The sequence below is a fragment of the Pleurodeles waltl genome, chromosome 6 (genome assembly GCF_031143425.1).
Source record: "Pleurodeles waltl isolate 20211129_DDA chromosome 6, aPleWal1.hap1.20221129, whole genome shotgun sequence".
NCBI classification, from domain to species: domain Eukaryota; kingdom Metazoa; phylum Chordata; class Amphibia; order Caudata; family Salamandridae; genus Pleurodeles; species Pleurodeles waltl.
In genome coordinates, this window is record NC_090445.1 from 1152410746 (window position 1) to 1152437119 (window position 26374).

Genomic DNA, 26374 nt, shown 5'->3' on the forward strand with positions numbered 1-26374 from the left:
GGTGATAGTAATAGAGATTTGACTTACCAGAGTCCAGTCCTCCTCCTACTCCTGCCAGGCCCTCAGGATGCATGATTGCCAAGACTTGCTCCTCCCATGTTGTTTGTTTTGGGGGAGGAGGTGGGGTCCACAGCCAGTCCTCTGTACAGCTATTTGGTGTTTTGCTGCTGTGGAATGCACCTTCCCCCGTAGGTCATTCCACCTCTTCCTGATGTCATCCCTTGTTCTGGGGTGCAGTCCCACGGCGTTGACCCTGTCCACGATCCTCCGCCATAGCTCCATCTTCCTTGCAATGGACGTCTGCTGCACCTGTGATCTGAATAGCTGTGGCTCTACCCGGATGATTTCCTCCACCATGACCCTTAGGTCCTCCTCAGCGAACCTGGGGTGTTGTTGCAATGCCATAAGTGTATTGGGGGTGGTGTGGGTGAGGGTGTGTGGGGTGCTGTTTTGGGGTGTGTGATGTAAGGTGTGTGGATGGTGTATAGGTGATGGTGGTGTGGTCTTGTCTGTGGTTTTGCTATCTCTCTTGTCTCACTTGTTTGTAATGGTAAAGGGTCGTGGGTATTGTGTGTGTGTGTGTGGGAGGACCAGTACATCTCCCATGTCAATGCAAAGTATCCTGGGTCTGTGCATGATGCCTTTATCCTGAGGAATAAAAGCATCCCATTTGTGATGGCTCAACTCCAGAGGCACCGGGTGTGGCTAAAAGGTGAGCCCTGGTTCCCACACAGTAGGTGTTGGTGTATGGGTATGGTGTGGGCTCTAATGGTTAGTGTGTGTCTAACAGTTGTCCCTTGATATTTGCAGGTGACTCTGGTTACCCCAAACACTCACGGCTACTGACCCCTGTGAGGAATCCCAGGACAAGGTCAGGGGAACTTGAGAATGAGGCACATGGGCGAACATGAAGAATAATAGAAAGGACATTCGGCCTCCTGAAGGCCAGGTTTCGTTGCCTCCATCTAACAGGTGGATCCCTGGACTACTCACCCAAGAAGGTGTGCCAGATCATCGTGTCATGCTGTATGTTGCACAACCTTGCCTTACGTTGCCAGGTGCCTTTTCTGCAGGAGGATGAGGCTGGAGATGGGCGTGTGGTAGCAGTGGACCCTGTGGACAGTGAAGATGAGGAGGCAGAGGATGAGGATGAGGACAACAGAAGTGCTATTATAAGACAGTACTTCCATTGACACACAGGTAAGACACTGTAATTACACTTTATATTGACAGTTTTGCATTTGACTTTGTCACTGGCAGGCTGATTTTCCAACTTCTATGTCCACTTACTGTACCCTTTGGCATCTCTATTTTCATATATTTGTGTCCCACTATCGCTCCTGGTTTGTTGACTGCAGCCAACTACAGGTCATTCCTGTGTATACAATACTGTACAGTTACATTGCAGTGTTTAAATCTTGTTAAACAAATACATGGTTAAACTATTTGACAGACTCCATACTTGTATTATTCAAATGGTGTTTACTTAAGTGCTAATGATTAGAGGGGAATGCGCAATGGGTGGAGTGATGATGGAGGAAAGTCCAGGATAGAGTGCAATCTATTTGTATCACTGTTGCATTGTCCAAGGGGGCACAGGAAGTGAAGAAATGGCAGTTCAAGGTGGACAGGGTGACAAAGGAGGACACAAGAGTGACTTTCAGGAGAGTCTTATTTCCTGACAGGGGTCTTGGCAATGTTCTCCTGCTTCTGCCTGGATCGCAGGGACCATTTGCGGGGTGGTTCTCCTTCTGCAGGGGGCGGGGTGCTGGTGGCCTGCTGTTCATCGTTTTGCCTAGTGTCAGGGGCCCGGTGGTGTGCCACTGCCTCCCTCATGGTGTTGACCATGTCTGCCAGCACCCCTGTAATGATGACCAGGGTGGTGTGGATGTCCTTCAAGTCCTACCTGATCCCCGGGTACTGTCCCTCCTGAAGCTGCTGGGTCTCCTGCAGCTTGTCCAGTATCTGCCCCATTGTCTCCTGGGAATGGTGGTATGCTCCCAGAGTGTTGGTGAGTGCCCCCTGGAGAGTCGGTTCCCTGGGCCTGTCCTCCCCCTGTCGCACAGCAGTCCTCCCAGCTTCCCTGTTGTCCTGTGCCTCTGTCCCCTGAACCGTGTGCCCACCGCCACTGAGCCCAGGTCCCTGATCATCTTGTGTTTGTGGGGTTGCCTGGGGTCCCTGTAGTGGTGGACACACTGCTGATTGATGTGTTCTGGGGACAGAGGTATGGGCCCGCTGGTGAGTACTGTGGTGGTGTTTCCTGAGGGGGGAGGCTCTGTGGTGGTATGGGACAGTGCCTGGGTAACCAACTGTCCGGAGAGCCCTGATGGGCCAGATTGGTCATTCAGATCCAGGTGTTCGGGGCTGCTGTCATCACTGTGGGCCTCCTCTGGGGGTGGATTGGAAGTTGCTGGCACCTCCTCTCCGGTTACGCTGGGTGGGGGCCCTGTGGGGATGCAAATGCAGTGTTATTGTTTCTGTGTGTGTCATCTTGTTCATGGGTGTGTTGCCTTGTATGGTTGTTATTGCCCTGGCAGCTTTGCCTTGTGTGAGTAGTGATTTTGTGGGCTAGGTGATTCTCTCTAATGTGCATGATTTAGTGATGGGTGTCCATGCAGGTCTGTGATGGGGTCACTGCATTGGTGTTACATGCAGGGTTTGGTATTGGGAGGGGTGGGTTGTGATGGTGGGGTGTGTGGGAGGTGGTAGAGTGATGGGAGGGAGGGTAAGGGTCGGGGTATGTGTTGGCATGAAGGTAGGGTGGGTGATAGTAATAGAGATTTGACTTACCAGAGTCCAGTCCTCCTCCTACTCCTGCCAGGCCCTCAGGATGCATGATTGCCAAGACTTGCTCCTCCCATGTTGTTTGTTTTGGGGGAGGAGGTGGGGTCCACAGCCAGTCCTCTGTACAGCTATTTGGTGTTTTGCTGCTGTGGAATGCACCTTCCCCCGTAGGTCATTCCAACTCTTCCTGATGTCATCCCTTGTTCTGGGGTGCAGTCCCACGGCGTTGACCCTGTCCACGATCCTCCGCCATAGCTCCATCTTCCTTGCAATGGACGTCTGCTGCACCTGTGATCCGAATAGCCGTGGCTCTACCCGGATGATTTCCTACACCATGACCTTTAGGTCCTCCTCAGAGAACCTGGGGTGTTGTTGCGGTGCCATAGGTGTATTGGGGGTGGTGTGGGTGAGGGTGTGTGGGGTGCTGTGTTGGGGTGTGTGATGTAAGGTGTGTGGATGGTGTATAGGTGATGGTGTGGTCTTGTCTGTGGTTTTGCTATCTCTCTTGTCTCACTTGTTTGTAATGGTAAAGGGTTGTGGGTATTGTGTGTGTGTGTTTTATAGTGGTGTATGGGTGTGGGTGTGGTGGGTGTATGTGTGTCAGGTGTGTGTTATTCAAATTGGCCAATGTGGTGTTGTTTTGTTAGGGTGTGTATTTTGAGCGTGGCGAAATGTAGCGCCAATGGGTTAGCACCATTGAATGTCCGCCGCGGTGATTCGTGGGTCATAATGCTGTGGGCATAGTTCTGTTGTGTAACGGTGTGGGTTTTGGTACTGCCAGTTTATCACTGACCTTTGGGCTATCGGACTTGTGTGTGTGGCTGTATAGTGACAGATTGCTATGTGTGTGTCATAATATGGGTGGCGGTAATCCACTGCGGCGGCAGTATGTTGGCTGCAGTCAGCATGGCGGTAAGTGGGATTTACCGCCAATGTCATAATGTGGGCCGTTGTTTTCAAAATTCTCAAAGGGGTAGGTGTCGGGACACCCTTCCCAGTTGCAAATGGTTACCGCTGCCTTTGAGTAGTTGGTAAAAATAATTATGTTTTGCAACTGTAATTCCATTGCAAAACAATAATACATGCCATACCGATCTGGTATTTGGAAGGGACGCCCTTAACACCCCACTTCTGAATATCAAATCGGATTTGGGTCACAAACACAAATTGCGATTTGGTAGCAAGTTACTGCATCACAATTTGGCGTTTTTACATTTAAAAAAGCATTTTTGTGGTCGCAAATGGCTCGATTCTGCGAATTGTGCAGTTTGAAACCTCGAAAATGCTTTGTACATGTGGCCCAGTTTAGTCTTCATGTCTGATTTTTACTAAAATCACATAGAACCAGTTCATTGTGGTGTCTAAATTTTAGTAAATGAACGCGACCTTAAATACCACTTTATGCTGTGGAAGGCTAAGAATACTGCAGCATCCAGTATTGGGCACATCTGGTAACCATACTTGGGACATAACAGTAAATATGTGGACACCTAGAGCATTCCAATGAAGACAACAAAATAGACAAGCAGGTTTGCAGCCATTAAGCAGACAAAGCATAATCCATTTATTGTGCATGCTTTAAGAGCATACAGGAGAGGGCGTAGGAAACTATGAAGCAGGAACGAACGACAGGGCATGCAGGCAGAAAAATAATTTAGTGCACTTTGCCCAGAAATGAATCTAGAAACCAGTTTGAGGCCAAGGGTACGCAAACTGTTCTTTCTGAGATGGGGCATAAGTACAAAGTCCTAGGCTTCACATAGGGCAATAGGATTATTTTGCAACTCCAGGATACCGTCCTGTTCGAGTTGCGAGCTATACAATTATACACAAAATATTATTATACATTTGAAGAAGAGAGCATCCAGCGTGTTTCTGGCTTTGGTTCAGATAGTGGGATAGAGGAAAAAGTCAAAATTGGACGTCAGAAGTACGCCATTCTTGTAGGATACAATTGGCAGAAACCCAGGTCTCATATTTTAAATTTCACTGCTCATTATACCACAAAACACTGGGTTCTAGAATCATTTTTTGGGAAAAACATACACTTTATTTCATTCATAGTGCATCAAGATATAAAGTCTTGCCCCTTGATATTGAACACATGATTTTGGCCAGTAAGGTTTTTTTTTTCAAACTTGAGAGTGAAAATCTCCAATTCTCTTATTTGAATTTTTTTTCATCATTCATAACTTCTTGGAATGGAGGTTATTTTTGGATTTTCAGTTTCTTGGCACATGACTGGTTGGTAGATAAAGCTAACAATGCAGAAGGTACGACTTGACAGAAGACATTGAGCGTTATCAACAAAAAAATCTGAATATCTATGCATCATAGAACTCTGGGACATATTTTCTCATTTTTGGGAGTCACGAAATCCTCAGGAATGTGCTTCTCATGTTTATGCATGTCATGCTTTTCCAGGTGTACTTCTACTTCCCTACTAAAATTATTCTTTATTTCTCGCTTTATGGGAATATTTCTTATGTGGAGTAAAGCCTCTCCTTCCACACCAGAAAATATACAGAGGTTTGGAACACTTTTCCACCCTACTTGCACCCCTACTTTAACGTTTTTTAAGAGTGATGTGATTTGCACAAGTAGGGGAATAAAAGTCATTGGAAATGTTTATGGAATCCACACTGATGCACAACCTTGTGGGTTTTCCCAAAATTCCCAGAGGCCGATTACCAGAAGCACTTATTTCCCTACCTCACTATAAGAATTATTTTGGAAAATTATGCCGATTTTGCAAATTATCTACGTGCAATATACGGTCAGGAAATTCCACATATTTTGAGTCTCTAAACCAGGATTTGGGAATTCCAGCATTAAGTCCCAAAATTAGTCCTTGTAAATTACACTTATGTTGACAAAAGGTTTCACGAAGAGGATCCTATTTTTAACAAACGGACTCTAGATGAATATATCCCGAAGGAGTGCGTTAGTAAAAATTATTGAAAATCAGAAGCATTTTATAGTATTGTGAAAATTAGTATATTGGCCTATCAATATATAATTATGATTCACAGTTACAAAATTCCAGTGTATATTGCGGTATTAAGTTCACTTCATTTGGAGAGCTGTCAGGCTGGCTGGGCATGCTCATCTCTTCGTGCTTTTATCCCACATGGTGGACTGCAAGAGCACGTATGTGAACAAGGACCACTCCACAAAGTTTAAGAGAGGATGGGAGTAGGCTTGCCCTGATTATTTACATTAATCATTACTGTCAGGTGTATATGTAAAAATCCACACAACCTGTTCTGAAATGTCTGAAGAAATTATCTCAGTGACAACAATATGCCTTAACTTCACAAATTATATTATTTTCTTCCTTTATCCGCCCCACCTGGGACCCCAAGCAACACAGAAGCCTTTATTCCCAATCAAACTACGATAAAACATTTTAGGGAGCCTCGAAAATCACCCCGGGAGGATTTGCAACAAAGTGTGAATAAGCATGTCCGTTTTGGACAATTTGAGCCTGATATGAGCTACTTATTAGACCACTGGCCATGTAATGATTTGTCTGCAGACAGACCGAGTTTCCACTCACGACAGATGGAGAGTGCGAAGTGCTTTAGCAGATCTCTTCCTTTGAACCAAATGACAAGTGATAGAATGTGCAGGAGATGTTTTTCTGAGACTCTTTTTTCCTTGAACATTAACAAATATTTCCATGTTTGCCTTGAAACAACCCAAAACCCCTTCTACAGAATGCAGCAAAGCACTGCAGGGCTTAGCTCATAATACTAGACTGTTAATTTTAGGGCAGATTGTACACACAAATTGAAGGGAACCCGCTTTAAACACTGACTAAGTCTAAATGAAACGCTCGGCACAATTTCAAGATCACCTCGGTGCCAAAAGTGAATAAGTCCTTCCTAAAGTAGGGAGATCATTGTGGTTAAGAGAGATAGGCCTTTCCATGGGCTCCAATTACTATGGAGACTTTACATGCTTTTGTCTGCAAACCTGCGTAATCAGGCACACCTTTTAGTCTCCGCCTGTGCCCCTTTATCAAACCCTACACGTTCGTGCTTTCTCCCTTTGTCATGGTTTATCTGGCTGTCTTAGGCTCATTCTTTCCCTCGTGTGTTTTTCTCTCTCTTGCTCTGAGTCAAAGTCTGATGAGTTAAAATATGTGCCTGTCCCTAAAAATGTATGCCAATGGGCACATCTGCAACCTCGGGCTCAAATTAATCAAATTAAGGCTCAAATTAAGTACTGTTTAGGCTCTCATTGCTTATACTCTACGATAGTAATAGTGTATAATTTTAGATTCACTTAATTTTACATTTATTAAAAGTTTGTGTTCTGTGGTTACTTTTCATGTTTACACCGAGCTCATGAACCGTGATAGCCCCGGTTAAATTGGCCTTGAAAAGTCCAAGACATCAGTGAAGAAAACATGTTAGAGTTACCACGCCTGCTCCCGATTCGCTCAGATATTAATTCAAATATGTATATATGCAAATCAATTCCTCTATTCAACTTCTCAAGATGGAAGTTGAGGCTCTTCCTCTTCACAGCTCTCTGTGCTCAGCATGAATTGGTGCATCATTGTGTTTGGGAGGTAATCATGTCGTGTGCTCTTTCCTTGATAATGGTGGACAAGCTGTAAATATTTTGTACGTCTACCGCATCTCAACTGGCTATGGGTGATGGTGCCTTGCAGGATAGTACAATGAGATGAATGCTGAGGTTTGACAAAATTATTTCCTTCCGAGATAAGTAAATGAACACCATAAATTGATTTCTAGACAACTCTATTATTTGAAGTGCTTAGAAGTGGCAGAAGAGTGTTAAGTAGTGCTTTTTATATATCAGGAAATACAGGAAAAAAAGACCACTGCATACGTCCTATCTCTCGCTAGGTAAAGAAAGGAAAGTAATTGAAGTGTGATTTTATATTAAGAGGAGTTTAAGGCTTTGAGAGATCCTGGGCGCATGCTTCAAAATATTTATGCATAAACCTCCTACTCATGAAGGACTAGCATGTACAAGAAATTATTTCTTGTTTCAATGGTTTTTAAACTGTGCCTTTATTGCAAATTATTCCATTGACTCTAGAGTTGCATCATCTGATTGAATTGAAATCATATTCTTTGAATTCACCCCAAATCTGTACAATGCAAGTATACATTGGTAGAATTACAATATGAGCAACTGTTCTCCAATCTTAAATACCACTACTGTGGACAGCAGACTATTAGTTTTCTGTCAGTAGTATTTTTCCACAGCTGTATCATGAATGTCAAAGTACTACAGTGCCAAACTCCTGCTTGAATGACAAATCACTACATCTGATACCACGGTACGCCACAAAGGAGCTAACGTACCCAATGTCTACTGAGAAGGCCATTAGAAACCAAGAGTAAGCAACAAGCTATGATTCTGGGTGGATGGAGACCTAAGCGGGAAAGTAGGGTGGTGCACTCAGAACATATTAGAGAAAGAGCTCTCTTCTTCAATGGTCTCTCACCATTATAACCTTTTTGAACCTTACTGGACCACAATCAGGCTTCATTCCATTAGATTAACTGTAAGGAGTTGCAGCTGTTCCATGCTCAATTGTGTACCAACAAATGGAAGGCACTGGGTGTTTGGCAAGTCCCTCCAATGTACTACCAAATGCCTGGAAAGTATCCTTAAGATTACAGACACAACCCCCACTCCGAGCCAGGCAGATGCACGTACCTGATCGAGAAGACACACTGTACAGTACCTTGCATACCTGCAGGACCAAAGTCTTGCCTGGTGAGGAATACTGCATGGTCGTGATACTCAGAATGGTCGGGGTCTGAACGCTGCTGAGCATGGGCCCAGCGGCACACCTGCTCTAAGCTCCGGGAAGGGTTCCCACGCTCAATCAAGCCAACTGACTGACCAAAAAAAAAACAGAATATATATTAGACACATTATTACCTTACCTAGTATAGCAAATAGCACGACAAAATGATAATATTTTATGTAATGTTATGCCCTAATGAAAAAATTATAATATTTTATTTAATGTTTGGTATTGCACATAACAAAATAACAAAACAACAAAAGGAACTTTTACTCAGCTTGCTGGTGCTCACATAATCATTCTTTAGGTTGATCATCAGAAAGAGAAGACAAAAGGGCGCCCTTTCCACAGCATCCAATTCACCCTTCGGTTTTCATTTTAAATACCTTTTGATGTGCATTAGTGAATGTAAAAATTTCATCTCCCTCTTGAAAACACAGCATTTTGCTTTTCTGTGCCCTCAATGTTAACCAGCCATTGAGAACTGAGACTTTTATTTTGTTGTAATGAACAGATATCTAATGTGTTCTCTATAATGTGGACAGAAAGTCCGGAAGAAAGCAGACCACCTCCAGACAATGTACAAAGCTCAGCCCTATGGCTCTGGCTCCACGTTTTCAGTCCATAGGCCACCTGAGACCTTAACTAAAGTGCAGCAATTCCATTCCTGGATTCTGAGGGCTTTGACATATTGAGATCCCTCAAGGCTTCCTCATACCAGGACCTAACTCCCATTGTCCAACTAAAAGGCAAAGTGCCAGAATTCAGTACACCAGAAAACAAGTGCAAGAAATGGCAAGACCCAAATGAGAAGCTAGTGCCTCCAAAAGTACACCAAAGTGTAAAATTCATATATCAAGAAAGCAATACACATTCCATTATTCCAAGCAGATCACAAAAGCCTAGTGCCCACCCAAGGACCTTCACTGGATCCTCTGAAAATTCTATTTAGACTGCACCACAGCAAGGACACCTTAGTTGTGAAGCCTGTAATACTATGAGGACCACACCTTCTTGAAAAGCTCTAACTCAGGAACAAGATTTTCAATCTTGACTACAACCAACCATCAACAAGACAATGTTCTCTGGCGGGTTAAATAATCTGACCTCTTTTGAATAACTCACCAAGAAACAATTACATTTCATTTTAAAAAGCTTTATAGGAATATGAAATAAAAAAATACTGAAAGAGCAGTGTAATCAAAATACATAGCACTGTAGGAAAGTACCATCTTGCCTGGCATGTTACCCCCATATTTCACTGCTGTATATATGTTGTTTTAGTTGTATGTGTCACTGGGACCCTGCCAGCCAGGGCCCCAGTGCTCATAAGTGTGCCTTGTATGTGTTACCTGTGTTATGACTAACTGTCTCACTGAGGCTCTGTTAATCAGAACCTCAGTGGTTATGCTCTCTCATTTCTTTCAAATTGTCACTAACAGGCTAGTGACCAATTTTACCAATTTACATTGGCATACTGGAACACCCTTATAATTCCCTAGTATATGGTACTGAGGTCCCCAGGGTTTTGGGGTTCCAGGAGATCCCTATGGGCTGCAGCATTTCTTTTGCCACCCATAGGGAGCTCTGACAATTCTTACACAGGCCTGCCACTGCAGCCTGAGTGAAATAACGTCCATGTTATTTCACAGCTATTTTACACTGCACTTAAGTAACTTATAAGTCACCTATATGTCTAACCTTTACCTGGTAAAGGTTGGGTGCTAAGTTACTTAGTGTGTGGGCACCCTGGCACTAGTCAAGGTGCCCCCACATTGTTCAGGGCCAATTCCCCGGACTTTGTGAGTGCGGGGACACCATTACACGTGTGCACTACATATAGGTCACTACCTATGTGTAGCTTCACAATGGTAACTCCGAATATGGCCATGTAACATGTCTAAGATCATGGAATTGCCCCCTCTACGCCATCCTGGCATTGTTGGCACAATCCCATGATCCCACGGGTCTCTAGCACAGACCCGGGTACTGCCAAACTGCCTTTTCAGGGGTTTCACTGCAGCTGCTGCTGCTGCCAACCCCTCAGACAGGTTTCTGCCCTGATGGGGTCCAGCTAGGCTTGGCCCAGGAAGGCAGAACAAAGGACTTCCTCAGAGAGAGGGTGTTACACCCTCTCCCTTTGGAAAATGGTGTTAAGGCAGGGGAGGAGTAGCCTCCCCCAGCCTCTAGAAATGCTTTCATGGGCACACATGGTGCTCATTTCTGCATAAGCCAGTCTACACCGGTTCAGGGACCCCTCAGCCCTGCTCTGGCGCGAAACTGGACAAATTAAAGGGGAGTGACCACTCCCCTGACCTGCACCTCCCCTGGAAGGTGCCCAGAGCTCCTCCAGTGTGCTCCAGACCTCTGCCATCTTGGAAACAGAGGTGCTGCTGGCACACTGGACTGCTCTGAGTGGCCAGGGCCAGCAGGTGATGTCAGGGACTCCTTCTTATAGGCTCCTTCAGGTGTTGCTAGCCTATCTTCTTTCCTAAGTAGCCAAACCCTCTTTTCTGGCTATTTAGGGTCTCTGCTTTGGGGATTTCCTTAGATAACGAATGCAACAGCTCATCCGAGTTCCTCTGCATCTCTCTCTTCACCTTCTGCCAAGGAATCGACTGCTGACCGCGCTGGAAGCCTGCAAAACTGCAACAAAGTAGCGAAGACGACTACTGCAACTCTGTAACGCTGATCCTGCCGCCTTCTCGACTGTTTTCCTGGTGGTGCATGCTGTGGGGGTAGTCTGCCTCCTCTCTGCACTAGAAGCTCCGAAGAAATCTCCCGTGGGTCGACGGAATCGTCCCCCTGCAACCGCAGGCACCAAAGAACTGCATCACCGGTCCTCTGGGTCCCCTCTCAGCACGACGAGCGAGGTCCCTTGAATCCAGCAACTCTGTCCAAGTGACTCCCACAGTCCAGTGACTCTTCAGTCCAAGTTTGGTGAGGTAAGTCCTTGCCTCCCCACGCCAGACTGCATTGCTGGGAACCGCGTGTTTTGCAGCTACTCTGCCTCCTGTGCACTTTCCGAGGGATTCCTTTGTACACAGCTAAGCCTGGGTCCACAGCACTCTAACCTGCATTGCACGACCTCCTGAGTTGTCCTCCGGTGGCGTGGGACTCCTTTGTGCAACTTCGGGTGAGCACCATTTCACTCCACTTCGTAGTGCCTGTTCTGGCACTTCTGCGGGTGCTGCCTGCTTCTGAGAGGGCTCCTTATCTTGCTGGGCGTCCCCTCTGTCCCCTGACGCAATTGGCGACATCCTGGTCCCTCCTGGGCCAGAGCAGCATCCAAAAACCCTAACCGCACGACTTGCAGCTAGCAAGGCTTGTTTGCGTCTTTCTTCAGGAAAACACTGGTTTTGGTCTTTCCTGCAGAATTCCCCTATCACGACTTCTGTGCTCTTTGGGGAACTTTAGTGCATTTTGCACTCACTTTTCAGGGTCTTGGGGTGGGCTATTTTTCTAACCCTCACTGTTTTCTTACAGTCCCAGCGGCCCTCTACAAGGTCACATAGGTTTGGGGTCCATTCGTGGTTCGCATTCCACTTTTGGAGTATATGGTTTGTGTTGCCCCTATCCCTATGTGTCCCCATTGCAACCTATTGTAACTATACATTGTTTGCACTGTTTTCTAATACTATACTGCATATTTTTGGTATTGTGTACATATATCTTGTGTATATTTGCTATCCTCATACTGAGGGTACTCACTGAGATACTTTTGGCATATTGTCATAAAAATAAAGTACCTTTATTTTTAGTATATCTGTGTATTGTGTTTTCTTATGATATTGTGCATATGACACTAGTGGTACTGTAGGAGCTTCACTCGTCTCCTAGTTCAGCCTAAGCTGCTCTGCTAAGCTACCATTATCTATCAGCCTAAGCTGCTAGACACCCTATACACTAATAAGAGATACCTGGGCCTGGTGCAAGGTGTAAGTACCCATTGGTACTCACTACAAGCCAGTCCAGCCTCCTACATTGGTGGCAGCTGTGGGATAAGTACTTTGTAACTACTTACCACTTTTTGTCATTGTACTTTTCATAAGAGAAAAATATACAGTGTATGTACACCTAACCAAAAAGTTTTGCTTTTCTTTTCTCACTTCTTTTCTAAGTGCTGAAAAGTACCTCTAAACTTTCTAAAAAGTTCTTAAAAAGTTTTAAAAGTTTTTTCTGTCTTTCCAAAAGTTCTGAAAAACTTTTTCTCACTTTTTCTATCACTTAAACACTTTCTAAAATGTCTGGCACAGGCCAAAATGTTGATCTGTCCAAATTTGCTTATGATCACCTTAGCTGGAAAGGAGCAAGGAGTCTCTGCATAGAAAGAGGTTTAAGTGTAAGGAAGAATCCCTCTAGAGAACTGTTGGTTAATATGCTTGTTGAACAGGATAAGGCCAGAGGTGCCACTTCTGTTGAGAAATTAGCTGATGGTTCCCAATCTGACCCTGGGGCACCCCTAGCAAAAGATTTAGAAAGGAAACTTCCTAGCCTGACCATTATCAGACAACCTAGCATAGCTGGTACTGATGTAGATTCACACCATACTGATAGTGTTGTCTCACATCACAGTAAGAGTATTCCTTCTCATCATAGTAGAAGTGATGTTTCTGTTAGCCAAGCTGTTAGGGTGCCATCTGTTAGGGATAGGTCTCCTTCTGTTCATTCGCACCATACTTCTGTTTCAAGGCATGTCCCACCCACCCACGCTGATGACAGAGTGTTAGAAAGGGAGCTCAATAGATTGAGAGTGGAACAAACCAGACTGAAGCTCAAGAAGCAACAGCTGGATTTGGATAGACAGTCCTTAGAAGTGGAAAGAGAAAGACAGAAATTGGGTTTGGAAACCCATGGTGGCAGCAGCAGTATTCCCCATAGTCATCCTGCAAAAGAGCATGATTCTAGGAATCTGCACAAGATAGTTCCCCCTTATAAGGAGGGGGTGACATTAACAAGTGGTTTGCTGCACTTGAAAGGGCCTGTGTTGTACAGGATGTCCCTCAAAGGCAGTGGGCTGCTATCCTATGGCTATCATTTAGTGGAAAGGGTAGGGATAGGCTCCTTACTATGAAAGAAAGTGAAGCCAATGATTTCAAAGTTCTTAAGAATGCACTCCTAGATGGTTATGGCTTAACCACTGAAGAGTACAGGATGAAGTTCAGAGAAACTAAAAAGGAGTCTTCACAAGACTGGGTAGACTTTGTTGACCATTCAGTGAAGGCCTTGGAGGGGTGGTTACATGGCAGTAAAGTTACTGATTATGAAAGCCTGTATAACTTAATCCTGAGAGAGCATATTCTTAATAACTGTGTGTCTGATTTGTTGCACCAGTACCCGGCGGACTCTGATCTGACCTCTCCTCAAGAATTGGGAAAGAAGGCAGACAAATGGGTCAGAACAAGGGTGAGCAGAAAAGTTCATACAGGGGGTGACAAAGATGGCAAGAAGAAGGATTGTAAGTCTTCTGACAAGGGTGGGGACAAATCTAAAAATGAGTCTTCATCAGGCCCACAAAAACACTCTGGTGGGGGTGGTGGGTCCAAATCCTCTTCAAATCAAAACAAAGAAAAGAAACCATGGTGCTATTTATGTAAAATAAAAGGCCATTGGACAACAGATCCCAGTTGTCCAAAGAAAAGCACCAAGCCTCCTACCACTACAACCCCTGCTGCTACACCTAGTGCCCCTAGTAATAGCAGTGGTGGTGGGAGCAAACCTACTAATAGCCAATCCAAGGGAGTAGCTAGGCTCACTTTTGGTAACTTAGTTGGGGTTGGTCTTGTTAGGGAGACCACAGAGGCTGTGTTAGTCTCTGAGGGGGCTATTGATTTAGCCACCTTAGTTGCTTGTCCCCTTAACATGGATAAGTACAAGCAACTACCCCTAATAAATGGTGTTGAGGTACAGGCCTACAGGGACACAGGTGCCAGTGTTACAATGGTAATAGAGAAACTGGTCCACCCTGAACAACACCTACTTGGTCACCAGTACCAAGTAACCGATGCTCATAACAACACACTTAGCCACCCCATGGCTGTTGTAAATCTCAACTGGGGGGAGGTTACTGGTTCAAAGAAAGTTGTGGTTGCCTCAGATTTACCTGTAGACTGTCTACTAGGGAATGATTTAGAGACATCAGCTTGGTCAGATGTGGAGTTGGAGGCCCATGCAGCAATGCTGGGCATTCCAGGGCTTATTTTTGTTTTAACCAGGGCTCAGGCCAAAAAGCAAAAAGGACAGGGTGACTTGGATCCTGGAAGAATGGACCAAGTGCTCCCTAAAGCTAGGGCTAGTAGAAGTAAAGCACTACCTACTATTCCTCCCTCTACAGTGGATTCTTCCTCTGAGGAAGAAGAATTTCCACCCTGTGCAGAACCTACAACAGAGGAGCTGGAAGCAGACACTGCTGAGCTTTTGGGTGAAGGGGGGCCTGCCAGGGAGGAGCTGAGTGTGGCATAGCATACCTGTCCCACACTAGAGGGTCTAAGACAGCAAGCTGTCAAACAAGCAAATGGGGATGTCAGTGACTCTCACAGAGTTTACTGGGAGGACAACCTCTTGTACACTGAAGCAAGGGATCCAAAACCTGGAGCTGCCAGGAGATTGGTGATTCCTCAGGAGTACAGAAAGTTCCTCCTAACTCTAGCCCACGACATTCCCCTAGCTGGACATTTAGGGCAAATGAAAACTTGGGACAGGCTTGTCCCCTTGTTTCATTGGACTAGAATGTCAGAGGACACAAAGGAATTGTGTAAGTCCTGTGAAACCTGTCAAGCCAGTGGCAAGACAGGTGGCACTCCAAAGGCACCCCTTATTCCACTGCCTGTGGTTGGGGTTCCCTTTGAAAGGGTAGGGGTTGACATAGTTGGCCCCCTTGACCCTCCTACTGCTTCAGGCAATAGGTTTATCTTGGTGGTAGTGGACCATGCCACCAGATATCCTGAAGCAATTCCTCTAAGGACCACTACAGCTCCTGCAGTGGCAAAGGCCCTCCTGGGAATCTTTTCCAGGGTGGGCTTCCCAAAAGAGGTGGTTTCAGACAGGGGAAGCAATTTCATGTCTGCTTACTTAAAGGCCTTGTGGAAGGAGTGTGGTGTACATACAAGTTCACCACACCCTATCATCCACAAACAAATGGACTGGTGGAGAGATTTAACAAAACTCTCAAAGGCATGATTATGGGGCTCCCTGAAAAACTCCGCAGGTGATGGGATATCCTGTTACCTTGCCTCCTTTTTGCTTACAGGGAGGTACCCCAAAAAGGAGTGGGCTTCAGCCCCTTTGAACTCCTATTTGGACACCCTGTGAGAGGTCCTCTAACACTTGTTAAGGAGGGTTGGGAACAACCTTTAAAAGCTCCAAAGCAAGACATTGTGGACTATGTACTTGGCCTCAGATCAAGGATGGCTGAGTACATGAAAAAGACCAGTAAAAACCTTCAGGCCAGCCAAGAGCTCCAAAAGCAATGGCATGACCAGAAGGCTGTTTTGGTTCAGTACCAACCAGGGCAGAAAGTGTGGGTCTTGGAGCATGTGGCCCCAAGAGCACTCCAAGATAAATGGAGTGGACCCCACACAATTGTTGAGAAGAAGGGTGAAGTCACCTACTCAGTTGACTTAGGCACTGCCAGGAGTACCCTTAGGGTGCTCCATGTCAATCGCCTGAAACCCTACTATGACAGGGCTGATCTCACCCTGCTCATGGCAACAGATGAGGGACAGGAAGAAGAGAGTGACCCTCTCCCTGATCTCTTCTCTTCCACAGAACAAGATGCTCTGGTGGAAGGTGTAGTACTGGCAGATTGTCTTACTGCTGAGCAGAAAGACCACTGCATAAATCTCCTGGGTCAGTTTTCTGAACTCTTCTCTACTGTGCCAGGCACCACTTCCTGGTGTGAGCACACTATAGATACTGGAGACAGCTTGCCTGTCAAAAGTAAGATCTATAGGCAGCCTGACCATGTCAGAGACTGCATAAAGCAAGAGGTGCAGAAAATGCTTGAACTAGGAGTGGTTGAGCACTCTGAAAGTCCATGGGCCTCTCCTGTGGTACTTGTACCAAAACCTCATTACAAGGATGGAAAGAAGGAAATGCGGTTTTGTGTAGACTATAGAGGTCTCAACCAAGTAACCAAAACCGATGCTCACCCTATACCCAGGGCAGATGAGCTAATAGATACACTGGCATCTGCCAAGTATCTAAGCACTTTTGACTTGACTGCAGGGTATTGGCAGATCAAATTATCAGAAGATGCAAAAGCAAAAACTGCATTTTCAACCATTGGAAGCCATTACCAATTCACAGTAATGCCTTTTGGATTGAAAAATGCACCTGCCACTTTTCAAAGGTTGGTGAATACAGTCCTGCAAGGGCTGGAAGCTTTTAGTGCAGCATATCTAGATGATATAGCTGTCTTTAGCTCCAGCTGGGATGATCACCTGGTCCACCTATGGAAAGTTTTGGAGGCCCTGCAAAAGGCAGGCCTCACTATCAAGGCTTCAAAGTGCCAGATAGGGCGGGGGAAGGTGGTTTATCTGGGACACCTGGTAGGTGGAGAACAGATTGCACCACTTCAGGGGAAAATCCAAACTATTATAGATTGGGTTCCCCCTACAACTCAGACCCAGGTGAGAGCCTTCTTAGGCCTCACTGGGTGTTACAGGAGGTTCATAAAGAACTATGGCTCCATTGCAGCCCCTCTTAATGACCTCACCTCCAAGAAAATGCCTAAAAAAGTATTGTGGACAGCTAGCTGTCAGAAAGCTTTTGAGGAACTGAAGCAGGCCATGTGCTCTGCACCTGTCCTGAAAAGCCCCTGTTACTCCAAAAAATGAATTGTCCAAACTGATGCATCTGAATTAGGGGTAAGGGCAGTCATTTCACAACTTAATTCTGAGGGCCAGGATCAACCTGTTGCTTTTATCAGCAGGAGGTTGACCGCTAGAGAAAAGCGTTGGTCTGCCATAGAGAGGGAGGCCTTTGCTGTGGTCTGGGCACTGAAGAAGTTGAGGCCATACCTGTTTGGCACTCACTTCATTGTTCAGACAGACCACAAACCTCTACTTTGGCTAAAACAAATGAAAGGTGAAAATCCTAAATTGTTGAGGTGGTCTATATCCCTACAGGGAATGGACTATACAGTGGAACATAGACCTGGGAGTACCCACTCCAATGCAGATGGACTCTCCAGATATTTCCACTTAGACAATGAAGACTCATCAGGTCATGTCTAGTCTTATTGTCCTTCGTTTGGGGGGGGGGGTTGTGTAGGAAAGTACCATCTTGCCTGGCATGTTACCCCCATATTTCACTGTATATATGTTGTTTTAGTTGTATGTGTCACTGGGACCCTGCCAGCCAGGGCCCCAGTGCTCATAAGTGTGCCCTGTATGTGTTACCTGTGTTATGACTAACTGTCTCACTGAGGCTCTGCTAATCAGAACCTCAGTGGTTATGCTCTCTCATTTCTTTCAAATTGTCACTAACAGGCTAGTGACCAATTTTACCAATTTACATTGGCATACTGGAACACCCTTATAATTCCCTAGTATATGGTACTGAGGTACCCAGGGTATTGGGGTTCCAGGAGATCCCTATGGGCTGCAGCATTTCTTTTGCCACCCATAGGGAGCTCTGACAATTCTTACACAGGCCTGCCACTGCAGCCTGAGTGAAATAACGTCCACGTTATTTCACAGCCATTTTACACTGCACTTAAGTAACTAATAAGTCACCTATATGTCTAACCTTTACCTGGTAAAGGTTGGGTGCTAAGTTACTTAGTGTGTGGGCACCCTGGCACTAGCCAAGGTGCCCCCACCTTGTTCAGGGCCAATTCCCCGGACTTTGTCAGTGCGGGGACACCATTACACGCGTGCACTACATATAGGTCACTACCTATGTGTAGCTTCACAATGGTATCTCCGAATATGGCCATGTAACATGTCTAAGATCATGGAATTGCCCCCTCTATGCCATCCTTGCATTGTTGGCACAATCCCATGATCCCACGGGTCTCTAGCACAGACCCGGGTACTGCCAAACTGTCTTTTCAGGGGTTTCACTGCAGCTGCTGCCAACCCCTCAGACAGGTTTCTGCCCTCCTGGGGTCCAGACAGGCTTGGCCCAGGAAGGCAGAACAAAGGACTTCCTCAGAGAGAGGGTGTTACACCCTCTCCCTTTGGAAAATGGTGTTAAGGCAGGGGAGGAGTAGCCTCCCCCAGCCTCTGGAAATGCTTTCATGGGCACATATTGTGCCCATTTCTGCATAAGCCAGTCTACACCGGTTCAGGGACCCCTCAGCCCTGCTCTGGCGTGAAACTGGACAAAGGAAAGGGGAGTGACCACTCCCCTGACCTGCACCTCCGCTGTGAGGTGCCCAGAGCTCCTCCAGTGTGCTCCAGACCTCTGCCATCTTGGAAACAGAGGTGCTTCTGGCACACTGGACTGCTCTGAGTGGCCAGGGCCAGCAGGTGACGTCAGAGGCTCCTTCTGATAGGCTCCTTCAGGTGTTGCTAGCCTATCTTCTCTCCTAAGTAGCCAAACCCTCTTTTCTGGCTATTTAGGGTCTCTGCTTTGGGGATTTCCTTAGATAACGAATGCAACAGCTCATCCGAGTTCCTCTGCATCTCTCCCTTCACCTTCTGCCAAGGAATCGACTGCTGACCGCGCTGGAAGCCTGCAAAACTGCAACAAAGTAGCGAAGACGACTACTGCAACTCTGTAACGCTGATCCTGCCGCCTTCTCGACTGTTTTCCTGGTGGTGCATGCTGTGGGGGTAGTCTGCCTCCTCTCTGCACTAGAAGCTCCGAAGTAATCTCCCGTGGGTCGACGGAATCATCCCCCTGAAACCGCAGGCACCAAAGAACTGCATCACCGGTCCTCTGGGTCCCCTCTCAGCACGACGTGCGAGGTCCCTTGAATCCAGCTACTCTGTCCAAGTGACTCCCACAGTCCAGTGACTCTTCAGTCCAAGTTTGGTGAGGTAAGTCCTTGCCTCCCCACGCCAGACTGCATTGCTGGGAACCGCGTGTTTTGCAGCTACTCCGGCTCCTGTGCACTTTCCGAGGGAATCCTTTGTGCACAGCCAAGCCTGGGTCCACGGCACTCTAACCTGCATTGCACGACCTCCTGAGTTGTCCTCCAGCGGCGTGGGACTCCTTTGTGCAACTTCGGGTGAGCACCGTTTCACTCCACTTCGTAGTGCCTGTTCCGGCACTTCTGCGGGTGCTGCCTGCTTCTGAGAGGGCTCCTTATCTTGCTGGGCGCCCCCTCTGTCCCCTGACGCAATTGGCGACATCCTGGTCCCTCCTGGGCCACAGCAGTATCCAAAAACCCTAACCGCACGACTTGCAGCTATCCCTTGTCGTTCTTGCAGAAACCTCAGCTTCTACTGTCCAGTAGCAGCTTGTTTGCACCCACAGCTGGCATTTCCTGGGCATCTGCCCACTCTCGACTTGATCGTGACTTTTGGACTTGGTCCCCTTGTTCCACAGGTACCCTCGTCAGGAAATCCATCGTTGTTGCATTGCTGGTTTTGGTCTTTCCTGCAGAATTCCCCTATCACGACTTCTGTGCTCTTTGGGGAACTTTAGTGCACTTTGCACTCACTTTTCAGGGTCTTGGGGTGGGCTATTTTTCTAACCCTCACTGTTTTCTTACAGTCCCAGCGACCCTCTACAAGGTCACATAGGTTTGGGGTCCATTCGTGGTTCACATTCCATTTTTGGAGTATATGGTTTGTGTTGCCCCTATCCCTTTGTGTCCCCATTGCATCCTATTGTAACTATACATTGTTTGCACTGTTTTCTAATACTATACTGCATATTTTTGGTATTGTGTACATATATCTTGTGTATATTTGCTATCCTCATACTGAGGGTACTCACTGAGATACTTTTGGCATATTGTCATAAAAATAAAGTACCTTTATTTTTAGTATATATCCGTGTACTGTGTTTTCTTATGATATTGTGCATATTACACTAGTGGTACTGTAGGAGCTTCACTCGTCTCCTAGTTCAGCCTAAGCTGCTCTGCTAAGCTACCATTATCTATCAGCCTAAGCTTCTAGACACCCTATACACTAATAAGGGATACCTGGGCCTGGTGCAAGGTGTAAGTACCCCTTGGTACTCACTACAAGCCAGTCCAGCCTCCTACAAGCACTAACATTTTTCATTGGACCCCTGGATAGTTCAAGCCCTCAAAACATAACACTCACTACAGAAAGTGCCATTCCAACTAGAACTGTCATCAGCAACTCTCTAATCTCAAGCATATGATTACAAGACCTTTTTTCTTCAAGTGAAATATCAAGATTCAAAAGACCCAATTAATCACCGACAGATCCCCAATGGTTTGTTCTTAAGAAAACTGATTAAAAGATACATCTTACAAATTTCAAACTTCATACAAGAAAAAAATATTATCTGATGAACATGGTGACTATTAATCTGTCAGCGGTGCTGATTTCTTTCTGGGGCCATTATAATGCAATGAATTGGTATTATAAACCCATTAATCATTCCTGTGCAGACAATTTATTCTCTCTTTTACCTGGAGAATATTATGTCTTTAGTGGTAGTGTGGTACTGTGGTATTGATGTAAGTGTGCCTGAGGGTGGTTGTTTGTGTTATACAGCAATTATGCAATTTGGTGTGGAAAGGCAGAACTGGGTATGTGCAGCTCAATATTATGGGTGATACTACAATGTTGGACATTAAATAGTAGGGCTTGTGTACTAGTGAAGTGCTGAGGGTGGTGGTGGTGTTACGCTTGGCAGTGGCGAAGGTAATGCAGTGATGGGCAGTGGTTCTGCTGTGGTAATGCTATTGTAAAATAGTTTTCAGGGTGGTTCCGGTATGATTTGGGGTGCCAATATGGCGTACAAAGGAGATGCTATGGTGCTAGCAGGCAGTAGTAGGGTGATGTGGTTTGTGGTGCTCTGATGGGAATTGCCAAAGTAGTGGTGTGGCATAGCATTGTAGTGCTTTATGGTAAAACAGAAGTGGACAGACCTATAAGTGTATTTTTGTAAGTATTAAACAAAATGAAACTCGTTTTTTACCCTTCCTAAAATAGCATCCATCAATCAGGTGCAACTTGTTTTTTTTATCCTTCCTAAAAGAGAATCCATCAATCAACTGCAAATTTTTAGACCCTCATATTCTAAATGGAATAGAGAAATAATCTGTTCAAAGTAGATTAAAATTTGTCTGTGTCCTTGTGCTGGTGCCGTTTTTTGCACAGCAGACACTCTTGCACCATAGTGCAAAGGTGCCTATGTTGTAAGGAGGATTGCCCCTTCCTGCACAAATACAATACTCTGAAGCATTTTCCTCTTTCTATGCAGAATGCATAGAGGTTTTGTGTGGGAACACTCACACAACACTCATGGGACGCTTCCCTGGGGCAGAGTAACGCAACACAGTGATTTGCACTGCATTGCTTTAGTCCACATTTATGAAGCTATTCAAGGCCACGCAAGGTGGCCATGCATGGCTTCATAAATTGCACTTTGGGCGTATGTTGTGCATGCACCAGATTGTGTGGAGCAAGAGCAACGCAAATAAATATGCACCATAGTACTTTCCTTAAGGGCAAAGGGTTGCTGTGGCAATGTGTGCTGTTTGAGATCAGGAAAGATTTTTGCCTTTGGACAATTTTTCATATTTATTTTTTAACATTGTCGAGGGCCTGACAGTTCCACCAGCAATACAGTTTTAAAAGAGCCATCACAAAAACAAAACAAGCACTGACAAAGACAAAAGGCTAGGATCGGATACCAGCCCCACTGACTTTGTCAATGCATGTTTCATTATTGTTGGGACTTTCTAAAGATGGGAACATAGGTGCTGGAAGTAGAGGTCATGGGGGTGCTGCCACACCCCCACAATAACCATAATGGAATTCTGAATATAACCGAGCAATTAAACATGACTTTAAATGTTGTTGTTATCTTGTCACATTTGCTGTGTGTTCATAGACAAAGTGTGTTAGAAATGGGGTTTCTAGTTCGCAGTCAGTTTGCACCCTGTCCAAGTAGGGACCCTCACTCTAGTAAGGATAAGGGAGATACCCACTCAGATAACCCCTGCTCACCCCCTTGGTAGCTTGGCACGAGCAGCCAGGCTTATCTCAGAAGCAATGTGTAAAGCATTTGCACATAACACACAATAATAATTGAAAACACTACAAAAGGACACCACACCAGTTTAAAAAAAATAGCCAAGAGTTATCTATATAAAACAAGAGCAACTACTATAAAAATCCAATATACAGTAATAAAGATATGGATTTTGAAAGATTTACTCAAAATTACAGTTCCTTGAAGTCGATAGCTCCACCTGGGGCCATCACGGCGTTGTGATCAACAAAACCAACAGTTCATGCCGGCCATGGCATCCCAGACCAGTTACGGTGTCGGAAAGACCTGCAAACAGTACCTTTGGAATTGCAAGGCATTGTGATCTTCATGGTGAGCTCCGGAGAGTGGCGTCGCTGGTGTCGCGCTGTCGGTTCCGTAGTCGGGGGGGAGTCATTGGGCCCTTGAATACACACGCGTTGCAGATCGAACACTGGGCTAATGAAGTCAGGAGCGCTAGTGTGGATGGCATCAGGGCTGCGGGGCGAAGTGGAACAATGCAACGTGTGATGCCCACACGCCATGGTGCAGGTAGACGGTGAGACCAGGGCTGAGGTGTGAAGCGGGGCGGTGCGACATGCGGTGTTACCAGGTCGCGGTGCAGGTAGCGGCATTGTTGTTGCTGAAGCGCTGTCATCTGTAGACTCAAGTTGGCGGTGCAGGACGGTGCTTCGTGCAGGCAGGAATGCCTGATGACGACACTGGAGTCGATGGTGCTGGCGTCAGTGGACTGGGGCTGCGGCGCAGTTTGGGATGGGACAGTGCTTCGTGTACCTCACGAGCGGTGTCCACAGGCCACGGTGCAGGCAGTGGCACCGGTGTCAGTAGGAGAGGCATCATTGGGGATGCCCTGGCTGAGGTGTGAGCAAGGCAATGCCGAAGTGCGGGGTCCACAGGTCACAGTGCGAGAAGCAGCTCAGTGAAGTCGTCCAATGATGGTGTCGGTGAGACCAGGGTCATGGTGCCAAGCAGGGCCGTGCGGCTCCATGCGGCGTCAGCAGATCATGGTGCAGGCCAGTGGCTTCGTTGGTGGCGGCTCAGTGGTTTCTCCTCTTGAACAGCACAAAACACACAGTTCCCAGAGCTGCAGGTCAAGGAAACTGAAGTCTTTGGTGTCCCTGAGACTTCCAACAGGAGGCAAACTCTACACCAAGCCCTTGGAGAACTTTCTCAAGCGGGACACACAGCAAACTTCACCCATTGCACTCTTTTCAGGCAGAAGCAGCAACTGCAGGCCTGTCCGGCAAAGCAACACAACAAAGGGACAGTACTTCTCCTCCAGCTCTTCAGCTTTCCTCCTTGGCAGAGGTTCCTCTTGATTTCAGAAAGATTCTACCAGTCTGGGGTTTTAGGTCTAATACTAATACCCCTTTCTGCCTTTGAAGTTGGAAAACTTCAAAGCAAAGTCTCAAGTGTTTGAAAGATCCTTCCTTGTCCAGGCCAGTCCCCAGACACACACCAGGAGGTTAGAGACTGCATAGTGTGAGGGCAAGCACAATCCTTTCAAGTACAAGTGAGCCCACCTCCCCCCACTCTTGCTCAGATGGCTCATCAGGCTATGCAGGCTGTACCCGAGCTCCCTTTGCCAACTGTCAACTGACCCAGATGGGGAATCCACGAACATGCATGTCACAGAGTGGCATAAGCAAGAAAATGCCTACTTTCTAAAAGTGGCATTTTCAAACTCACAATCCGAAAAACAACTTCACTAAAATATGTATTTTTAAATTGTGAGTTCAGAGATCCTAAACTCCATATTTCTATCTGCTCTCAAATGGAATCTGTGCTTTAAATGTATTTAAAGGCAGCCCCCATGTTAACCTATGAGAGAGATATGCTTTACAAATGTGAAACCCGAATTTGGGCGTATTTCACTGTTAGGACATGTAAAACACACCAGTACTTGTCCTTCCTTTTAAATACACTTCACCCTGCCCATGGGGCTACTTAGGGCCTACCTTAGGGGTGCCTTACATGTATAAAAAGGGGAAGGTTTGGGCCTGGCAAGTGTATACACTTGACAGGTTGAATTGGCAGTTTAAAACTACACACACACACACACACACACACACACACACACACACTGCAGTGGCAGGTCTGAGCCATGTTTACAGGGCTACTAAGGTGGGTGGCACAACCAGTGGTACAGGCCCATTAGTAGCATTTGATTTACTAGCCCTGGGCACCTCTCTTGCACTGTACTAGGGACTTACCAGTAAATCAAATATGCCAGTCATGGATAACTCAATCACCAATATAAATTACATAGGGAGCACTTGCACTTTAGCACTGATCAGCAGTGGTAAAGTGTGCAGAGACAATAAAACAGCAAAAACAGAGCCCAGTACACCATACAAACAGGAGTTCAGAAGGCAAAAAGACAGGGGTGACACGCCAAAAAGCTGCCAGGTATAACACAGGGCAAAGGTCAATCTATGTCTTCTGGCAAATTGCTGCTTATTCTTTTAATATGGGGATTGTTGTTTACTTTTGTTGCTCTCACTGAAAAGTTCAAGTATTTTGTAAAGTGAAAACCTTGCTGCAGTACAGAAAGTGTGAAGGGGCCAGCTGTAGGATGTCAGATTTTCCAAAACACAGCAAGCTTTAAATACATAAAAATGAACTTTACAAATGTTTCAAAATCAGTAGATAAGAAAGTGCAAATGATGCACATTTTATTGTAATTCTTAAGAGTGAAGGAAACAAAGATTTAAAAAGTATCAAATCAAGAGACATTACTTGGTAATACGAAAATTATAAATATTTGCAGAAATCTGCTATTCCCAATTTATCATTTGTGCAGTATATATTTGTAGCCATGAAACCGCATGTCACTGCAAATTTTGTGGCCATTTCAATGGGAAATGGGCTGTTTGTAAATGACAGTGCTCTACCACACCATGTTTTGGTAACATATTTGCAGCAGTGCACTCCAAAATATGCTGCCGGGTACATACTATACACCTTTGTCAATCTGTTACTGCCTTGGTGTGGGCCATAGCTATACTTGTTATTTGCGAAGCCCTTGGATTTTACACATTAAATATGACTTCAGTGATATAAAACTGATGGAGGCTGATCTTTGAAAATTGTTCTAGCACCACTTGGTGGGAAGCTTGCATGCTGCAATGATGGCAAGCATAGATATTCACTGTGAAGAAATATGTCAACAGCTTTGGCGGACCAACCTTTAGGTTTCTACAAGGACGCGTTTTTATTTTAACTTTACTTTGATTTGTTTGGAGAAATTTACAATGTTACAGAGTCAGCAAGCCATAAACGAATTCTGATTTTTGGTTGTGGGTGTAGTTTCGTAGGTAAAATAAACAAATGCTTATGCAACAATGATTTATATATGAGACAGCCAACATATTTTTGTTGGAAGCATATGATACCCGAATTATAAATATGTGTGTATTCATATTACATATGGCATACATATTAAACATGTATGTTACGTATTTGTTGTGCAGTAATTCCTATTGGAACAACGGGGAAGTGATTGGGAGAAGCAATTCTTGCTGATTTAAACATTTCGTACTTGAACAAATGAACAAAACATGTGTGACACAACCTCACTTCACAGCGTTTATGTGTGCTATGTCGAGAAGGCCGCACACTTCCTATTTCAGTCATATTTCC

General features: G+C 45.6%; 1 protein-coding gene across 1 annotated transcript in view; it reads right to left on the reverse strand.

Annotated features, from left to right (window-relative positions):
- The window catches only part of ADAMTS14 (ADAM metallopeptidase with thrombospondin type 1 motif 14), a 654816-nt gene that overhangs the window by 332506 nt on the left and 295936 nt on the right, over positions 1-26374 (reverse strand). Inside the window, exon 6 of the mRNA XM_069240367.1 lies at positions 8525-8672. Within this exon, the coding sequence (XP_069096468.1) occupies positions 8525-8672 (148 nt within the window). The remainder of the gene's footprint in view (positions 1-8524; positions 8673-26374) is intronic.